This window comes from Schistocerca piceifrons, chromosome 8, assembly GCF_021461385.2.
Source record: "Schistocerca piceifrons isolate TAMUIC-IGC-003096 chromosome 8, iqSchPice1.1, whole genome shotgun sequence".
Lineage (NCBI taxonomy): Eukaryota > Metazoa > Arthropoda > Insecta > Orthoptera > Acrididae > Schistocerca > Schistocerca piceifrons.
The window spans coordinates 59,888,314-59,907,341 of NC_060145.1; the positions used below are offsets into that span (position 1 = coordinate 59,888,314).

At 41.5% G+C, this 19,028-nt stretch overlaps 1 protein-coding gene across 3 annotated transcripts in view; it reads right to left on the reverse strand.

The window, feature by feature from the left end:
* The window catches only part of LOC124711180 (merlin), a 167,854-nt gene that overhangs the window by 95,014 nt on the left and 53,812 nt on the right, over positions 1 to 19,028 (reverse strand). For all 3 annotated transcript variants that reach the window (XM_047241107.1, XM_047241106.1, XM_047241108.1), the window contains one exon: positions 12,130 to 12,236. In XM_047241107.1, the coding sequence (XP_047097063.1) occupies positions 12,130 to 12,236 (107 nt within the window). The remainder of the gene's footprint in view (positions 1 to 12,129; positions 12,237 to 19,028) is intronic.

Below are 19,028 nucleotides of genomic sequence, written 5' to 3' on the forward strand. Positions count from 1 at the left end.
CGATTTGCAGGGGAGGAATGTGGTGTCACCACCAGACACCACACTTGCTAGGTGGTAGCACTTAAATCGGCCGCAGTCCATTAGTATACATCGGACCCGCGTGTCGCCACTGTCAGTGATTGCAGACCGAGCGCCACCACACGGCAGGTCTAGAGAGGCTTACTAGCACTCGCCCCAGTTGTACAGCCGACTTAGCCAGAGATGGATCACTGACAACTACGCTCTCATTTGCCAAGACGATAGTTAGCATAGCCTTCAGCTACGTCATTTGCTACGAGCTAGCAAGGTGCCATAGCATTTGATATTATTTCTTATTGTGGCTATAACATGTACCATCAAGAGAGATGTTCTACAATTGTGGATTAAAGTTAAGTATTACATTAACTACGTACTTTATTTGCTACTATTAATTCCTTTAACTGTTCCAGACCTCACGCCAATCTGCGTGAGCTTAACGCATGCCTTTCGGCTTCCTCTCATTGTGACTTGGCTGTCTTGCCAAGTCACATCAAACTCCATTGCTGCAGTTACGGATGCAGCATCCTCCGGTATATTTTCAACCACCTTCTGGACAGCTGAGAGATGCGTACTATAGTATTCTGCTGCTATCAGCCACGTGCCCCAGCGGGTGACAACAGGCTCTGACGGCAATGGGACATCTGGAAGCTGTTCTTTGAATGCCTGTATTTTTGATGGTGCCTTAACAAAAATTTTCTTCGCCATGGATAGTACTTTATTTACTTTAGGAAACTGTAGCCTTACTTGCTCTACTATGCGTTTGATCCCATGCACTACACAAGTTACGTGCAGCATCAATGGGTAGAATACTTTTAATAGTTGAAACGCTGCTATCATATATGCAGCAGCATCAGTGACGGCCAGTAGCACCTTATTCTCATCCACTCCGTTTGGGTATAGCACCTTAAGCTCATTGTTCACAAAATGTGCTATTGTTTGTTGGTTAGTTTTTGCAAGCTGTTTTGAGTAAATCAAATGAGCCCTGGATGGAGCATCTGGATCTAGCTTGCCAATAATCAGGTTTGCAATGTAACGGCCAAGACTGTCAGTAGTTTCATCCACAGAAATCCATATACAAGATTCTCCATCATCATCTCGGATCCTGTGCAATGCAGCATTGTAAGCTGAATCCACATAATTCTTACGTAAAGTTGACTCTGCAGGAATAGACTGATGGCAGTACTTCTCAAGAAAACCTCTGAAAATGGGGTTTTCTAGTTTCCTAAAGGGGATGTTTGCTGCCACAAATGTATGACACAAATCACTGCAGAACTTGTTTTTTTCGGAGGATTCACCAGATTTGTTGGTTAAAAGAGTTTGCTTCAATTTTGACTTTCGTTCAACATTAGCTTTATGTGCAATTCCATCTGCATGCAGAGTTAAGTGAGATTTCTTAACACTCGAAACCTAATATGAGAGAAAAGGGAAATGCAGTTTAGAATCGCATATAAAGAGTATTTCGTATTACTAAAGGATAGCGATAAAAAAGAATCCTAAGTGACAGGAAAATAAGAAGTCTAAGAAAAACATCAACTAACCTCCTTGTTGCATGCTTGGCAGAAAATGATTTTCCCATCTGTTGTGTAATGCAGAAAATCTTGCAGCCACTGCCTTATATGAGTAGACTTTGAACTAGCTGTTTTCGGCATGGCGTAGTATTCTCACACAGAAACTAGAATTTATTTTGCACTTAGAAAGTCAGTAACACTTAACACGTCGGTCGCTACACAATGTACTGACTTGGCCGAGACGTAAAGCCCTAAGTTTACTTCCATTTTTTTAATCTTTGAAAACACAAGAACTCTATGTCAGATTAACGAAATGGGTACTTTTTAGGATTTTCATGCCGAAATAGGCAAAAATTAGCCGTCAACGTCGAAGTACGCAATTTTAGGTCCTATGGAACTAACGGTATTCAGTTTAGTTAGTCATGAAACACATAAGTACCAACTTATATGCAAATTGGAGCTTAGGAAAAAAAATTGGTTTTAACCTAAAGATCCGTGATCTATTTTTTACATATGAATAATAAAACACCTATAAAGAGTATTTGGTATTAATAGGGATAGCGATATAAAACAAATAAAAAAAGACCGACGTGTTAGGCAAATACGAAGCATGAGCGCATATCAACTAGCCACCTTGCTGCACGCTGGGCAGAAAATATTTTTTTCCATCTGTCGCATAGTGCGGAAAAACTTGGAGCCACTGTCTTAAATAATGAAATAGTCACTTTTTAGGATATTAAAGCCGAACCAGGCAAAAATAGGCACTAACGTCGAAATAGGATTTTTTAGGTCCTATAGAATTAACGCTATTAAGTGCAAATAGTCATGAAACGCATGAGTACAAATTTTTATGCAAATAGGAACTCAGGAACAAAATGGGTTTTTACCTAAAATCCGCGGTCTAATAATAATTAAGCAAGCTTTCGGAGCCAGTGGCTCCTTCTTCGAGCAGAATAGTTGAAGGAGAAGGAGGAGGGGTGAAGGAAAAGGACTGGAGAGGTCTAAGAAAGGTGTAGATCTCAGGAAAATCACTCAGAACCATGGGTCAGGGCAGACTTAACGGACGAGATGAGAAGGAAAGACTGATTGTTGGGGACTGCACCAGACAAGATTTGAAAACCTGAGAGCTTGAAGGTGGAAGACAGGGCAATATGCAAGACGAAGATTACTGTTTAAACAACATGCATAACTTAATAAGAGTGAAAAGCTAAGTGCACTGTACATAACAGAGGCGAGATGGGGGTGGTGAAAAATAGACGTGTAACACAATGTAAGACGTAGAAAACTGAAACAGAATGAAGAAAGGAGCAGACACTGAGAAGGAATGGTGAGACAGAAGAAATTAATGTAAAATAAGGCCAGGTGGGTGGCGAGAACCAAGGACATGTTGTTGTGCTAGTTCCCAGCTGTGGATTCTGAGAAACTGGTGTCTGGGAAAAGAAACCAGATAGTGCAGGCATTGAGGTCATGACTGACATGTTGTAGAGCATTCTCTACAACAGGATATTGTGTGTTGCCAGTATACACCTTCTTCCTATGCCCATTCATCCTAACTGATAATTGATGGTAGTTATGCCGATGTAAAAATCTGAGCAGTGTTTAGTAACAACTGGTATATGATGTGTCATTTCACAGGTGGCTCTCCCTTTCATAGTATATGTTCTGCCAGTTACAGGGCTGGTACAGGTGGTGGTAGGAGGATGCACAGGGCAAGTCTTGCAGCAGGTACGGTCACAGGGGCAGGAGCCATTGGATAGGGAGATGGGTGCAGAAGGAGCATAGGATCCTTAAAATCCTTCCAAGAATTCCTCACACCCAGCATTGCTTCACAACCCTCAGGTCCCTACAAAATAAGCCTAACCTGTTCTCTGCAGAACTCCCCAAGCCCTACATTCCCTAAAAGCTGATGACTCCATCATTATCCTGCCAGCCTACCACTATGGTATTTGACCAACAGAAGTATGTTAGTAACGGACTACGTGAGCTGTCCAACACCTCTAAATAATACAGCGTCTGCCACCAAGATCTCATCCCTGCGATTCAAACTGATCTGCAGTCCCTCCTTGAAACCTCAGGCCCCTCAAAAAGACTAACATTGCAATCCGTAGAACTTTTTACCCCACCCAAACCACACACGCCCATCTTTAACCTTCTTCCTAAGATCCACAAACCCAATTGTCCTGCCATCCTTTGGTGGCTGGCTTCAAAGCACCCCATGAACATGTATCTGCCTTAGTTGATGAGCACCTGCAGCCCATAGTACACTCACCATAGTACACAGACTTCCTTCCTATATCAAAGATACTAACCATTTACTAGATCATCTGAAATCTGTGCCTGCCCCATTCCCACCACACACCTTGCTTGTCACCACTGATGCAACCTCCCTCTATACCAACATCACCCACGTACATGGTCATCTGCTGCTGAACATTTCCTCAGTCAGCGCCCACCTGATCCGAAACCTATGACATCCTTCCTATTCACCTTAATCAAATTTATACTTACCAACAACTACTTCATGTTTGAGGGGCAGACATACAAACAGGTCAGGGGTACGGCCATGGGAACCAGGATGGCTCCTTCCTATGCTGACTTTTTCATGGGTCACTTAGAGGGGGCTTTCCTCAGATCCATATGTCTTCAGCCCCTGGTCTGGTTAAGATACACTGATAACATCTTCGGTGAGTGAGACTGATCCGTTAAAAAAACCTAGAATCTCTGAGTACCTCCTCCCAGTTAATTTGACAAGGTCCTATTCCAAATCCTGTGTCACTTTCCTTGATGCTGATTTCATCCTCACCAAATGAAAGCTACACACTTTAAACCTACTAACAAACAACAGTACTTACATTTTGACAGTTGCCATCCTTTCCATTTAAAACTTTCCCCCCCCCACAGAGCCTTGGCATTTGAGGCAAACGTATTTGTTCGTGTGCTGGTGTAAGCTGGCGCCAGCACACCATGTGGCAAAGAGACTGCGAGAAGATCAACAGAGGCCAAAAACAGACTTGCAGGCAATACACCACAAACACCCTCTCGGCTGCCACTATTTAGATCGCTGCCGCAGACTGGATGGCAAGTCTGCTGCAGTCTGTCGCACCCAAGCAAATCTTAGAGTAACAGGATTCAGGTGCCATAGCGGCCGATAAGTTTGACCAGGCCCCAATTTGTCAGGTCATTTCACCCCCTTGCTCACGACCGCCCCAAGCAGCCACAACAACGAGCGCGTACGTAGCTGCGCGGACAGACATGTAGACAGGTAAACAGACCTGTGAATTTAGTGAAGTCTTGCCCTAGATGTTTTGCTCACCATGAAATAAAGGACTTCCCATCACATAATGCAACATGTTACACGTGTTGAAAACAAGGCCACATCCAAACAGTTTGTTTTCAGCAACACAAAAATGCCGATTTTGCCCACTCCCATAAAAAACAGGCTCGTGCACATGCACTGAACATTGTATTTTCTAAACAAACAACAGGTTCTGACAAAAGTACGATTAAGGTTGTGCCGCCTCCTCTCCCTAGTGCTGTGCAACAACATTCTAACGAACTATTTGTCTCCTTATGAACTGCTGACCATCGTGTGAACTTTCAGTTAGACACACGTGCCTCAGTAACTTTGCTAAATTGTGCCACAAATTAACAGTTAGGCTCACCATGCCTTTCTAAATCTAACAAGCACCTCACTGCTTACAACGGACAGGAAATTCCAGTGCTTGGACAGGGTTGTTTGCCTGCCACTCACAAATATCACATTAGAACAGTGAATTTTACTGTGTTGAAATCCAGAGACAGTGAGTACATTTTGAGTTTAGATGCCTTTGATTTGTTTGGCCTTAGCATCCAAGACAACATACTTTCCATATCAGCTTTTGATCCAAAAGACAGTATTGCTAGCTTGCTTAAAGAATTCCCTGAACCATTTTCAGAAGGAATGGGAAAAGCAAATAACTTTGTAGCGCATGTTACATTGAAAGGCCATGCACAGCCTAAGTTTTTACGGGCCCGCTCCGTTCCAATTGCTTTAAGAGACAAAGTAGCCACAGAATTGAAAGAACTGCACGGTAATGGTTTGATTCCTCCCATTCAAGCTAGTCAATGGGCAAGTCCTCTTGTTTTGTTGCCTAAGCCTTCTGGTCACATTTGCATTTATGTTGACTTCAAGTCTACAAACAGTAGTTGATACTTATCTTTTACCTTGCCCACAAGAACTTATGAAAAGGTTTGGTGCAGGATGTTACTTTTCTAAGACAGATTTGCGTAATGTCACTTGTAAATTCCACTGGATGAAGAGTCACAGGAAGTGTTTATTGCCAATACACACTTAGGAATGTTCAAGTATTTGTGTTTGCCTTTCGGCAGTGCTTCCGCTTCCACCACCATTTTTCAAAGTTCCTTAGAATAGCTGACTGCTAAAGTGCCATTTTGTTCAAACTACCTTTATGATATTGTCATCTCAGGTCGTACACCAGAGGAACACATTGCCAATTTGCGTACTCTTTTTCGAGTCCTGTCAGAAGCAGGACTCAAATATCGTCTAAAAGTGTGACTTTTTTCAAACTGAACTACAGTATTTAGGTCATGTGATAAACAGTCATGGTGTGCACCCCCTCCAATCTCATTTGCTTGCAATCTGTGACCTGCTTGTTCCTTGCAATGTGTCTGAACTGCAGTCAGTACTAGGCAACATGACATACTACATTCGGTTAATACCGAATGCCGCTCAGATCGCGGCTCCGTTGAATCGCTTGGGTCACAAAAATGTGCTTTTTGTGTGGACTAAAGACTGTCAAGATGCATTTCAGAAACTCAAAAATCCTTTGCTTGTGACAGTTATTTAATACAGAATCTGCACTGTGCTTTCGCACGGAATTGATGCACGAGACAGGCTTATTTCTTTTGCCTCAAAATTGTTCACTCAAACTCAGTGATTGAAAAAGAAGCTCTCATTACTGTGTATAGTGTCACATAATTCCATCACTATTTGTATGGTCACAAGTTCCATTTAGTGACAGATCACAAGCCATCACAGTCCTCGTTTCATCCGTCAAAGCCAGTTCCTGCATACACTGCTCAAAAATTGCAACATTGGGCTTTGTCGCTTTCACAGTATTGGTATGAAATAGTGTACAGACCAGTGGTAAAGCAAGGCACTGCAGACGCCCTATCTTGTCTTCTGATTGCTCCAGACTCTGATCAGGATTTTGAATTGCTGGAATCTTTTCCCATACACTATAGAAAAATTGCCCATGCTGCAGATGCAGACCCATATCTCAAGATTTTGCTGCAATACATTCACACCTCTCGGCCTCATTCATTGAACGGTATCCAGAAATCAGCTGTGCACTGATACTTTGCTCGTCAGCATAAACGTTCGGTACAACAAGGTGTGATTCTAGTTCAAAATGGCAGTGGACAATGGTGTGTGGTTATTCCCAAAGTGTTGCAAATGGATGTGTTGCAATTTCTCCATCAAGGACATTGTGGGATTATTCGCACTAAACAGTTAGCACGACGACATTGTACTTGACAGGGCATGGATGCCCACATTGAACAGGTGACAACACAGTGTCGTGCATGCGCAGAAAACCAATCTGCTGTGCCACAGACGTTCCAGCTTGGACCGAGACTCAATCGCCAAGTCAACGAGTGAACATTGACTTTGCAGGACCATTTTGGAACACTCTTTGGCTCATAGTGGTAGACTCTTTTAGCAAGTTTCCATTTGCGGTGCCTATAAATTCTACCATGTCACGTAGCACCATTCAAGTGTTGTCCTCCATATTTTCCATCAAAGGTTTGCCCGAGGTACTTGTGTTGGACAACAGACTGCAGTCCACCACACGTAATTTTGAAGAGTTTTGTGAATGCAATGGCATTCATCATCTAACAAGTGCTCCGCTTCCCCGCAGTCCAACGATGAAGCAGAATGGTTCGCAGGCATTTTCAAGCAACAGATCGCCAAGCTTTGCACCACCCACACAAGGGAACAGGCACTGCAACTCTTTTTCACCTCCTATTGCTCCCACCCACGAGACGGACCATCACCGGCAGAACTTATGCATGGCTGATGCCATTGGACACTGCTACACTTGTTACACCCACTGCAGCATCCGGCACCGCCAATGGTCCACAAGTATCACTTTGTGCCAAGCTATCTCATTCTTTTTAGGGTTTATGGAAACTGTGGGCACTGGGAAAGAGGGGTGATCCAGGAAAGCATTGGCTCTTCCGTGTATTTAATTGCAGGTCCCAATGGTTTGAAGTGCCGCCACCAGAACCAAATTTGAGCGTTTCATTTGCCCTGTGATTCGGATGATTTTATCCCCACAGATTCACAGCTTCACAGGACTGCAAGGCCTTTGCAGCCGCCTGCTGGTGCCACCAGGGCACCCCAGGAGGAGCGGATCGATGATGCACCATTGCCCTTACTATCCCTGTTCGCCAATCCCACGGACCTGGATCCACCATCGCCATTTCCATTGCCATCACCGTCACTTTCATCAACCCCGCACACGCCCTCAGGCCTGGACGTGTGCCCTGGCAGCAGTTTTCCAGAGGATGTTCCTGTTGCCTCGCAAGCCAGATGGCAGGGTACAGTTAGGAGTATGCCATCATCCACACCTATGGCTCTTGGCTCATCTCTACGTCCAGTGACTGCCTCCTCCCCACTGCCATTCACAGCCTCACTACATGACAACAGCGCAGCATTTTTTTTTTTCACCCCATGCGGCAAAGAGGTTGCCAGAAGATCCGACAGAAACCAAAAATAGACTTGCAGGCAATGTGCCACCAATGCCCTCTCGGACGCCAGTATTTAGATTGCTGCCACGGACCAGAGGGCCAGTCTGTCGCAACCAGCGAGCCATTGAGTCTGCCGCTAGCTCAGAATCAGGCAGCCCATAGTGACCAAAATTGTGTAAATAGTGTATTTCACCATCAGTGAGGCTAAAGTGGACTAGAACAGAAGAGCTTGTACCACAACACCAATGTAGAATTAAGTAATTTTCAATTTTTATGAATAAAGAATCCAGTTAATATATGCGTGCAGGGTACTGGCCACCAATCAACATCCTCTCCTTGCTTCCTTGGTACAAGCCTGCAAGAGACAACGAGATGACATAACAGTTTGGATGCAGACTCTTTACAGCAATACACCACCATTTTCACCTCAGCTTTCACTGTACGTAATTACCCCACCAGCCTAGTTCAAAATCAGATTTCCCAGGCCATCACGTCCAACCCTGGTACTGCTGATCCCTCCAAAAAACAACTTCGGAGCACATTACTGGTCATTCAGTATTATCCTGGTCTGGAATGTACTAATCAGATACTTCGAAAAGGCCATGACTTCCTAAAATCATGCCCTGAAACGAGATTCTTTTTGTCTGAGATTTTGCCCACCATTCCTAGAATAGCTTTTTGTCGCCCTCCCAATCTCCACAATATTCTTGTCAGTCCCTACGCTCCTTCTGCATCCATCACCCTACACTATGGCCCCTATCCCTGTGACTATTCCCACTGCAAGACTTGCGCTATGCACCATCCTACCACCATATATATCAGACCTGTAACTGGCGAAATATACATATGCTATCAAAGGGAGAGCCACCTGTGAAATGACAGCTCATATACCTGTTGTTATGTAAACATTATTCAGCCTTTTACATTGGTATGACTACCGCCAAATTAACAGTTAGGATGAATGGGCATAGCAGAGGGTGTATAATTGCAACACAAAATATCCTGTTTCAGAGCGTGCTCTACAACATGACAATCGTGACCTTGGTGCCTATTTCACCGCATGCGCCATCTGGATTCTTCCCCCAGACATCAGTTTCTCACAATTAGCAGTTGGGAACTAGTGCTGCAACATATACTCTATTTTCGCCATCCACCTGGCCTTAATTTATGTTAATTTCTTCCGCCTCAGCATCTCTTCACAGCAACTACTATCTTCACTCCGTTTTAGCTTTCTACATCTTCAATTTTCTTACCTGTCTATTTTTCAATGCCCCCTCCCACCTCTCTTACATACTACAATGCACTTAGCTTTTCACTCTTATTAACTCGTGCAAGATGTTTAAGCAGTAATCTCTGTCTTGCATATTATCCTGTCTTCCACCTTTAAGCTCTCTGGTTTTCAAATCTCATCCAGGGCAGTCCCCAACAATCAGTCTTTCCTTTCAATCCCACCTGGTAAGTCTCTCATGACCTGCAGTTCTGGGTGACTACCCTAAAATATACCCTTTTTCCTACATCTCTCCAATCCTTTTCCTTTACCCTTCTTCCTTCCCCTTCAACCCTTCTGCCTGAAGGAGGAGCCACTGGCTCCGAAAGCCTGCCTAATTATGACCTCCTTTTACGTCTGTGCTCTACCGCCACTTGGTAAGCAGATTTTTTTATCTATTCAAATTGAATTATTTTGTCAAAATTAATTGTTCTCTCTCTCTAGTCCACTGTCCTCTGCCACGCGCGTGCCGCCCCCCCCCCCCCCCCCCCCACACACACACACACACACACACACAGAGTGAGTGAGTGAGAGAGAGAGAGAGAGAGAGAGAGAGAGAGAGAGAGAGAGAGAGAGAGAGAGAGAGAGTGTGTGTGTGTGTGTGTGTGTGTGTGTGTGTGTGTGTGTGTGCGCGCGCGCGTGGGCGCGCGCGTGCGTGGTTGGGGGGGGGGGGGGGCGCACGCGCATGGTGGAGGACAATGGGATAGAGGGAGAGGGAGCCACGATTCTAGTGTTTTTCTGTAAATCTGTAGAACAAGTTCTGGCAATCTGGAGTGCAAGCCTCTGTCCTGTCTCATTCTTATGAGTCAGTTACGGTGAACAGAGGCATGAGCAGTTCCATGGCTCGTTCTCTTGACTGAAGGTGGTTTCTTTCTAGGATAGCCATGACTTGAGGGACAGGGAGTTGCAGGTTACCTCGCATGTGTTCAAACTCACAGACAAGAGCTGTTTTTCTTGAAGGCTAGGGGGTGGAATACGGCCCAATCATATTCTGCAGTAGAGTAGACCAGTCTGAATGCTGAAGTGTGCAGAGTTTCAGCAGTAGAGCCCCAGGCTGCTCCACACAGCTTATGTACAGCATTGTGCCTACATCATATCTTCGCTGTGGTGTTTTTCAGATGCTTCTTGTAGGACAGTGTCCGATCCAGCATAACTCCTGGATATTTTGGATGCTGATTGTGGTGAAGCAGTCTATCACCAAAATAGACCTGAAAATGTCCATTTGTTGCTCTGTTGAACAAATGAAAGCATGCCATCTCTGCCTTGGTGCAGTCTGCTTTCAGTCTCCATTACCACCAGATCAGATGCTAAGATGACTCTTAGTTCTCCAATATTTCAATGTACTGCTGCCAGCACTCAGTCATTAGCATATCAAATTAAGTGATCTAGTTTCAAGCATATCAGCAGATTAAACAGCAGTTGGACGAGGACAGATACAGAGGTAGTACATCATTTAGCGTCTTTGAAGAGCTTGTCCTATTGCCCAGCATGATCCAAAATGACCTGCTGCCAAGAATGCTATTAATAAGTTGGACTGCTTTTCTGCATGGGATGACTTGAATGAGTTTGTACAAAATATCATGTCTCCACACTGTATAATAGGCTACTGACAGATCTATAAATGCAGTTGAAGCTTTAAAATTCTTTTGAAAGCCAGTGTCTATTTAGGTTGTGAATGACAATCTGGTCTGTACAGGTTCTTTCTGGACAAAAATTGACTTGTTCACTTGGAATTTTTCCAAGTACTATGGCCGAGATTCTTTGTAGATGACTCTTTCAAAAAGCTTGTATATTGAGCTAAGAAGAGTTGTCAAACAATAGCTTTTTGGCCCACTTCTTGGCTTTACTGGCTTAAGGACAGTGATGATGTTGGGCTTTTTTATTTCATATGGGATTCTCATACTCATCATGATATTGGCAAAGAACTCCACTAGCAATTTTTTGGTACATTTATCACAGTTTAGGATGGATTCGGGATGAATTCCGAAGGCCCTGGTGTCTTTCCCACTTTAACATCTTTGAGTGCCAATAGACACATAAAAAAGATATAACACTGTCCTAGCATTTCAAACTATTAGTTCATTCCTTGGAGATAGCAGGAGAAAGTTAAAAAGGAAGGACAGGTAACTCACACCCAAGGCCGAGAGGGAGCCACCTGCTGTGAATACCAGGGAATACAATGATGAATAGTTGTCTCCCGTCATCTTACTTCTGACTTTGTAAGTCACAGTCCTGAAAATCAGTGGCTATGGTTTGATAACTGAAAAACTAGCCACTTGTGAGAAATAAACAAACACAATGACCATCATGTTCAGTTGCATCCCTTCATTACCGTTGGGGATTTCACAGCTGGAAGTAAAAAACATTAGCAAAGAGTGTTCTGCTTCCTCCTCCTACACAGAAGGCGCCATAAAAATGGCACTGAAGTCTCCATATAGTATTACACCAATATTTTCCAATAAAAGGGGGTTATCATAGTTACAAGGTTACCCAAGGAATAACCTGAATTTAAATTAGGGTACCTAAATATCTATTACTAAAAATTTACTTTCTGCAAACTCAAATATTATCGCAAAAAATGCTTACCTCAGCTTTTCTTCCTTAGCTTGGGCCTTCATTTGTTGTACTTCCATAGTATCGGGCTTCCTACGTCTCATAAATAGATCATGGTTCCCAATACACAGATCTAAAATCTATCACAAAAAATATGTCAACATCTCATACAAAATTTAGATTTAACATTGATATGTATTACCTCACAAATGTAAAATACAATTAATGGAATTTCCCTATGGGAAGGTATTAAATCTGATCAAAACACCATATACTGCCTAAAAAGATAGATTTCTTTCCTTCTCCTCTGGTTATTATTCTAACTTTACACAGCATTGCTTGCAAATATATCTCGAAGACAATTAAATAACATTGGATGAATAAAATCTCTTTCATTTGTCTATCATTTATATGCAAAAATGATAAGCAAAGGTTAAGATGATAGCTATCTTGAGAACAGTTTATGACATGTAAAATATGAATGATGCTATCCAGAAGTGAAATGACCATTGCACTTTAAGACAGTGAAATTTGACCTTTGAGTGAGAGAGACCAGAGTTGTGTAACAACTTTCCCATTTGTCACAGGTCTTTCATTTTTTTTATTTAATGTGTTACATTAACTGGAGTGTCCATTACAGTGGGAAATGAGGATGATATACAATTAATCATCAATCAGAAATCTATCCTCGAATTTCACGTAAAGGTACGTGAAAAGGACAAGAAACTTTTAAAATAATGAAAAGAAGCATATGATATAGAATTCCCAAATTCAGGTGCAGGGAGCATTTTAAATATGTTAAACACAGCATGACACATGAGAGTACAAAAGGACATTAATAAAACAATGGAAACTCCAGGCAGGAATATCAGCAATGTAGGAAAAGACAAGATTGCAAATTACCGTAAAGAAGACACATTGCTAGAGTAATCATTTAAAGCCAGTTCTTGAAACTTTGTTAATAGACTTTCTTGTGATGGTTTATGTTGGTCTTCAACAGTCTTCCGCTTCAGTTCCTTCAGTATATTTATGACGTCTCCCACAGATTAAATAAACCTGTGACCATTCATGCTGCCCTATTCTGCATTAATTCAATATCCCCTGTTAGTCCTATCTGGTACGGGTCCTCCACAATTGAGCAATATTCTAGAACTGGTTGTGCGGCTGATTGGTGGGTAATCTCTTTTGTAGACTCGTTGCATTTCCCCAGTATTCTAACAATCTGTCTTCTCCTACATTGTTAAAAGAACATTAACAGACATTTATGAATGAAGTTTCATTACGAAGAATCATCTCCTACTGTCTGAAGACAATAGCAATTAGACAAAGTATAAGCTAAAAAGATGTACGCAATGAAATCATACTGATGCGGTGGCCAATGTACTCTGCCACCTTGTCTAAACTATGGATAAAACATTAAAATCTGTTGAGCACTATCAATAATTTTCCACTCTTTGAGAGGGAAGTATGTAGGGCAATAAAAATCAGCACATTAATAGGATCTAGCAAATGCTGTTACACAAAGTATTAATATTTCATCAAACAAGAACATATCACGTGGAAACTTGCAGCTCAACATACTACAGAAACTTTTGATATTTTGGTTCATCATAAACAATTATTTCTGTTTTTTATCTGTGGAGTAATATTTACAATATTAGCTGATCATGAAACAAACTAAATTTAAAACACACTGTGACACAGGCAAATTGCAAGAAATAATGAGAAAATTACATTTTTACATTATATAAACTGTAGTGGGTGGATGAAAAGATATTATAGTACCACAAAGCACAATTTAAGCTTTGCATCAAAGCTCATGAAAGAAGCTGTATATGTAAGAGAGACCTGCGGATGCCTGAAGTTTTCAGATAGATTATATAATGGCAAGAAGATACTGCAAAACCAGTTTTAAACTGCAAAACATTTCCAGGGGCATATCTAGACTCTGAACTTAATTTACTAGTTACCAGCTGCAGATTAAAACTGAATAAATTTCAGAAAGACAATAAATTAACAAGATGGAGCTTGAATGAATAGAAAGAACAAGTAGTTACAAGGGAGTACTAGGTAATGACTGGGTGAAACAGGGGAAAGGAATAGAATAGATGGTGAGTGAATAACTTCGAGAGATGAAATAGTGAAGGCAGCAGAGGATCAAACATACAAAAACACAAGGCACAATAGAAAAGTTTGGATAACAAACAATATACTGAATTCAGCCATGGAAAAGAGATAATACAAAATTGCAATAAATGAAGCAGGCAAAAGGGAATACAGACGTATAAAAATTGAGACCAACATTAAGTGCAAAATGGCAAAGCAATAATAGTTAGAGGAGACATGCAAAGCTGTAGAACCATGAGTGACTATGGGAAAGATAAATGTTGCCCCTAGGAAAACTAAAGAAACGTTTAGAGAAAAGAGAAGCAGCTACATGAATATACAGGACTGCTGGGTTTAAGGATATTGGGAAGCATACAAAGAATGTGTGCTGTCCAAACCATCGAATCCCCCAACAATCTAACCATAACACTCCCCTTTCTGGAAGCCACCTCTCATTTCACAATGGCCTTCAAATATTTACATTCTGCCATGTTCTATCCCTCACTAACCTGATGCTACAGAAACAAATCACCATGATGAAGGCATCCCTGAACCTCCTCTGCCCCCTGATAATGTGTACCACCAACTACCAACACCGTATCTCCCAAACTGAAAACCTTGCCCTTCAACAACTGGAAGATAATCTGCAACATCACAAAACTGTGTCCTAATATCCCACAAATCCCAAAACCTAAACAAAACTAAAATACAGTTCTCAATCTATTCACCAGAACAAGCAATCCTACAGAAGTATCATCTCTATTCAGAGGTCTCACCTTCAGCCCCTCACAAAGATATTATCAATCTTTGTGAGGGGCTGAAGGACTCATGATGGGCTCATCCAAGACCTACTCTTCTTCTCCCAATTGCTATAACTGAAACACTTTTTTTGCTACCAAGACCTTCAACCAAAGACACATTAATTGCAATGCTGAACCTTGCCTCTCCTATTTCGTACTACCATCCAAATGTGACCTTCCCACTCTTCCACCTAACCTATGCCTGGTTATTCCTTACCTGCAACTTATCACAATCCTTCCCAAGTCTCTCTCTAAGAACACAACCCTCACAAAAAAAGGAAAAACAGCTGTTCAAAACCTCAAAGCAGGCCTTGATTTAATCATCCTTACCAGGGGCAAAGGTTCCATCAGTATCGTAATGAATCACAGCAATTAACTGACAGGAGGCATATGCCATCTGTCTGTCTCCTTCACCTACAAGCTCTGCCATATGATTCCATCCCAGAAGTTCAGCATAACCTATAATCCCTTTTTAAATCTTTAGTCCCATTCCAGAATCTCTTATTCGAATCCTTCTCCATCATGAATATGTATGTATGTATGTATGTACATAAGAGAGTGTGTGTGTGTGTGTGTGTGTGTGTGTGTGTGTGGGAGGGGGGGTTAATCAGGGTAATAATCCACCCATCAACCTTATGCCCACATTCTACATGCTTCTAAAAATCTATATACGCAATTATTCTGGGTGCACTATTGAACTGTTTCCAATGCTTTTGTCAAGTGATACCACCTACCAACTGAATGTAACCTAGCCTTCCTATATTAAAGATATGAACCACTTCCTCCAATGACTCTAAACCATACTCATCCTATTACCACCCAAATTCCTACTTGTTATTACTGATGCAAACGCCCTACATACCAACATTCTACTTGCCCCATCCCAATGTCTTCAGACTCCAAACCACAACCTCATTCCTTAGATATCTAACTACATCTTCACACATAACTAATTCTCTTTCGAAGGGAGATCTACAAGCAAACCTGGTGTGGCCACAGGCACTCACATGGCATTTTCCTATTCCAATCTGTTTGCAGACCATCTACACAAAATCTCCCAAGCTTTCCAAAACACTAAACCCCTTGTCTGGCTCATGTTCATTGAGCATTTCTTCATGCCCTTGACCAAAACATCCTATCCTCATGTCTACAATGTTTACATGTTTATCTCATTTGCTTCACTGGTCCTCCTCAGCCCAATGTGCCATCTTCCTAAACAATGACCTCTACATCTCTAATGGTTCTATCAATACTTTTGTCATTAATGAGCCAACAGACCATCAAAGGTACCTGCATTTTGACAGCTCACATTCCTTCCACACCAAAAAAATCACTGCGGTTTTGTCTCACTATTCGTGGATAGCACATGTACCGTGAATGGAGTTTCCTTACCCAGTGCACTGGACGTCTCACTAAGGCCTTCACAAACAGGCACTATCTGCCACACGTTGTCCACAGATAGATTTCTCACAATATATCCTCAAAAACTCCTTATCCTTCCATTACCCTCAAGAGCCAGCAGTAAAAGAGCACCCCCAGTGTCACCCAACATAATTCTGGACTGTAACAACTGAGCCATACCCTTAGCAATGGAGACTGCTTCAATTACCTATCATCATACCCAAAACACCTTTCCTTCTGCCGCCCACCCATCCTACACAGTATTTCCCACACATCCTATGGGCTTTGACAAATGAGCTCACGAGCATTGCGGTTGAAAATTTCCCTGTTTGCTTCCAAAACCTCCAGAAACGTTGGCAACTGCTTATAGATAGCCAAGGAGACACTTTGACAGGAGCTAGCATAATCACTAGGCAAGTGCAATTTTCTATTTTCTTTTTTTTTTAATAAAAAAACCCATCCTGGAACTTTTCTGACAAAGGGTGTACATTCGCGGATTCATTCATAACTGAAATACATGGTTTTTAATATTCCTATGTTCCTCCAAGTACCAACTGAGTATTCCATAGGTGTTGTTGCTAGATTCATCACTTAAAGCTGGTTCTCGAAACACTGTAAATAGGGGTTCTCAAATAGTTTGCATCTTTCTCCAAGTGTCTACCAGTTCAGTTTTGTCAGTACCTCTGCAATGCTCTCCCAAGGATCAAACAAAAGTGTGACCATTGGTGCTCCCTTTCTTTGTACACACACAATATGCCCTGTTGGTCCTATTTGGTATACATCTTTCAAACTTCAGCAATATTATAGGATGGGTCGCACATGTAATTTTATTAGCAGGCTGACTGCATTTCCCACGACCTTAATCTGCGCATGAAATTTTTGAGAATGTATGTTTGGAACATAGTGTTGAATGGAAGTGAATCATGGACTGTGGGTAAACAAGAAAAGAAGATAATTGAAGCATTTGAGATGTGGCACTATTATGTGGACAGGTAAGATAAGAAATGAGGTGGTGCTCTCCCACATCAGTGATGAGGAGAAGAACATATGGAAAACATTACCAAAAAGAAATGACAGGATGACAGGACATGTGTTAAGACATCAAGGAATAACTTCCATATTATTTAAGGGAGCTGTGAAGACAGAATGGAATATATTGTGAAGATAGAGCAATGGAGCATATTCAACAACTAATTGAGGACAAAATTAAGCTGTGGAGGTCACTGGGTTCAAGTGGTATTCTAGGGTGGAGAGATAGGCACAGGATACAAAATCACAGGGGAGTTGCATCAAACCATTCAAAAGATTAATGAAAAAAAAAAAAAAAAAAAAAAATAATAATTTTCTAGCAATGAAACGAAATCTGGTACCTGCTTTACCTGGAACTTTAGCTATGTGACTGTTCCATTCCACATCCCTACAAACAGTACATCCAGGTATTTGTAAGAGCTGATTGATTTCAATTGTGACTCACTGATATTGTAGTCATAGGATACTACATTTTTTATGAGGGGACCATTTCAAGCAAGTTGTCAATCTCTGCACCACTTTAAAATCTTATCAAAGTCCAACTGAACATTTATGCAGCTTTTCTCAGACAGTACTTCATTAAAGATAATCACAGCTGCAAAAAGTCCTGAGGTTGCTATTAATGTTGACCACAAGCTCATTAATCTACAACAACAACAACGATGGCCCTAAAACATTTGCCTGGGGCACACCTGAAGTTAGATTTACTTTTTTCGATGATTCTCCACCAAAGGTAACATAGTACAGCCTTCTTACTAAGAAATCCTAAATGCAGTTCCAAATTTCACTTGATACCCTGTGTGATTGGACTTTTGATAATAAGCATAGGAGTGGTACAGACTCCAATGCCTTTTGGTAGTCAAAAAATGCTTTGTGTACCAACTGCCTTAAGAAGCTGGATGCACAGAATCATTACAGCAACAAAGATTATACAGTGGACTAATAAGAAAAGAAAACAGGGGGCTCTGCAGAATCTGCAAGGAAAGAAATATGTGGAAAATACTAAATAGAAGAAGGTTAAGGATGATAGGACATGTGTTAAAACAACAAGAAATAATTGCAATAGTACCAGAGGGAGCCATAGAAGACAAAAATTTTACTGTAAGACAGAGACAGGAATACATACAACAAATAATTGAGGACAATGAATGTAAGTGCTACTTTAAGATGAAGAGTGTTACGTAGTACAGAAATCTGAGGCAGGCTGCAATTAGAAGGTTGGTGAAAGAAAAGGTAAAACTATTCAGTAGTGAAAATGGCAGACAACTCCTTTTCCTCAATGTCCAGCAACAGCTTTAAATGAATTCTGGGTGGAACAAATAAACAGATATGAACAGTGGAATACTAATATTTCAAAATATCCCTGCACTACCATTATCTGTATGGAAGCACATTTTAGCAGTGTACCACTGCATAGAGAGTTAAAAAGATGCTTGTAATTCTCTGTACTATCAGTCTTCCATAAAAATGGAGCACAGTAGTTCAGTCTATTGATTACTCTAGTTTAATACTTTCCAGTCAGATGATTTTTTTAATCACTAATTTCTCACATTCTTAAATTTGAGTTCTATATTTACAATTGGTGGATGTGAACTT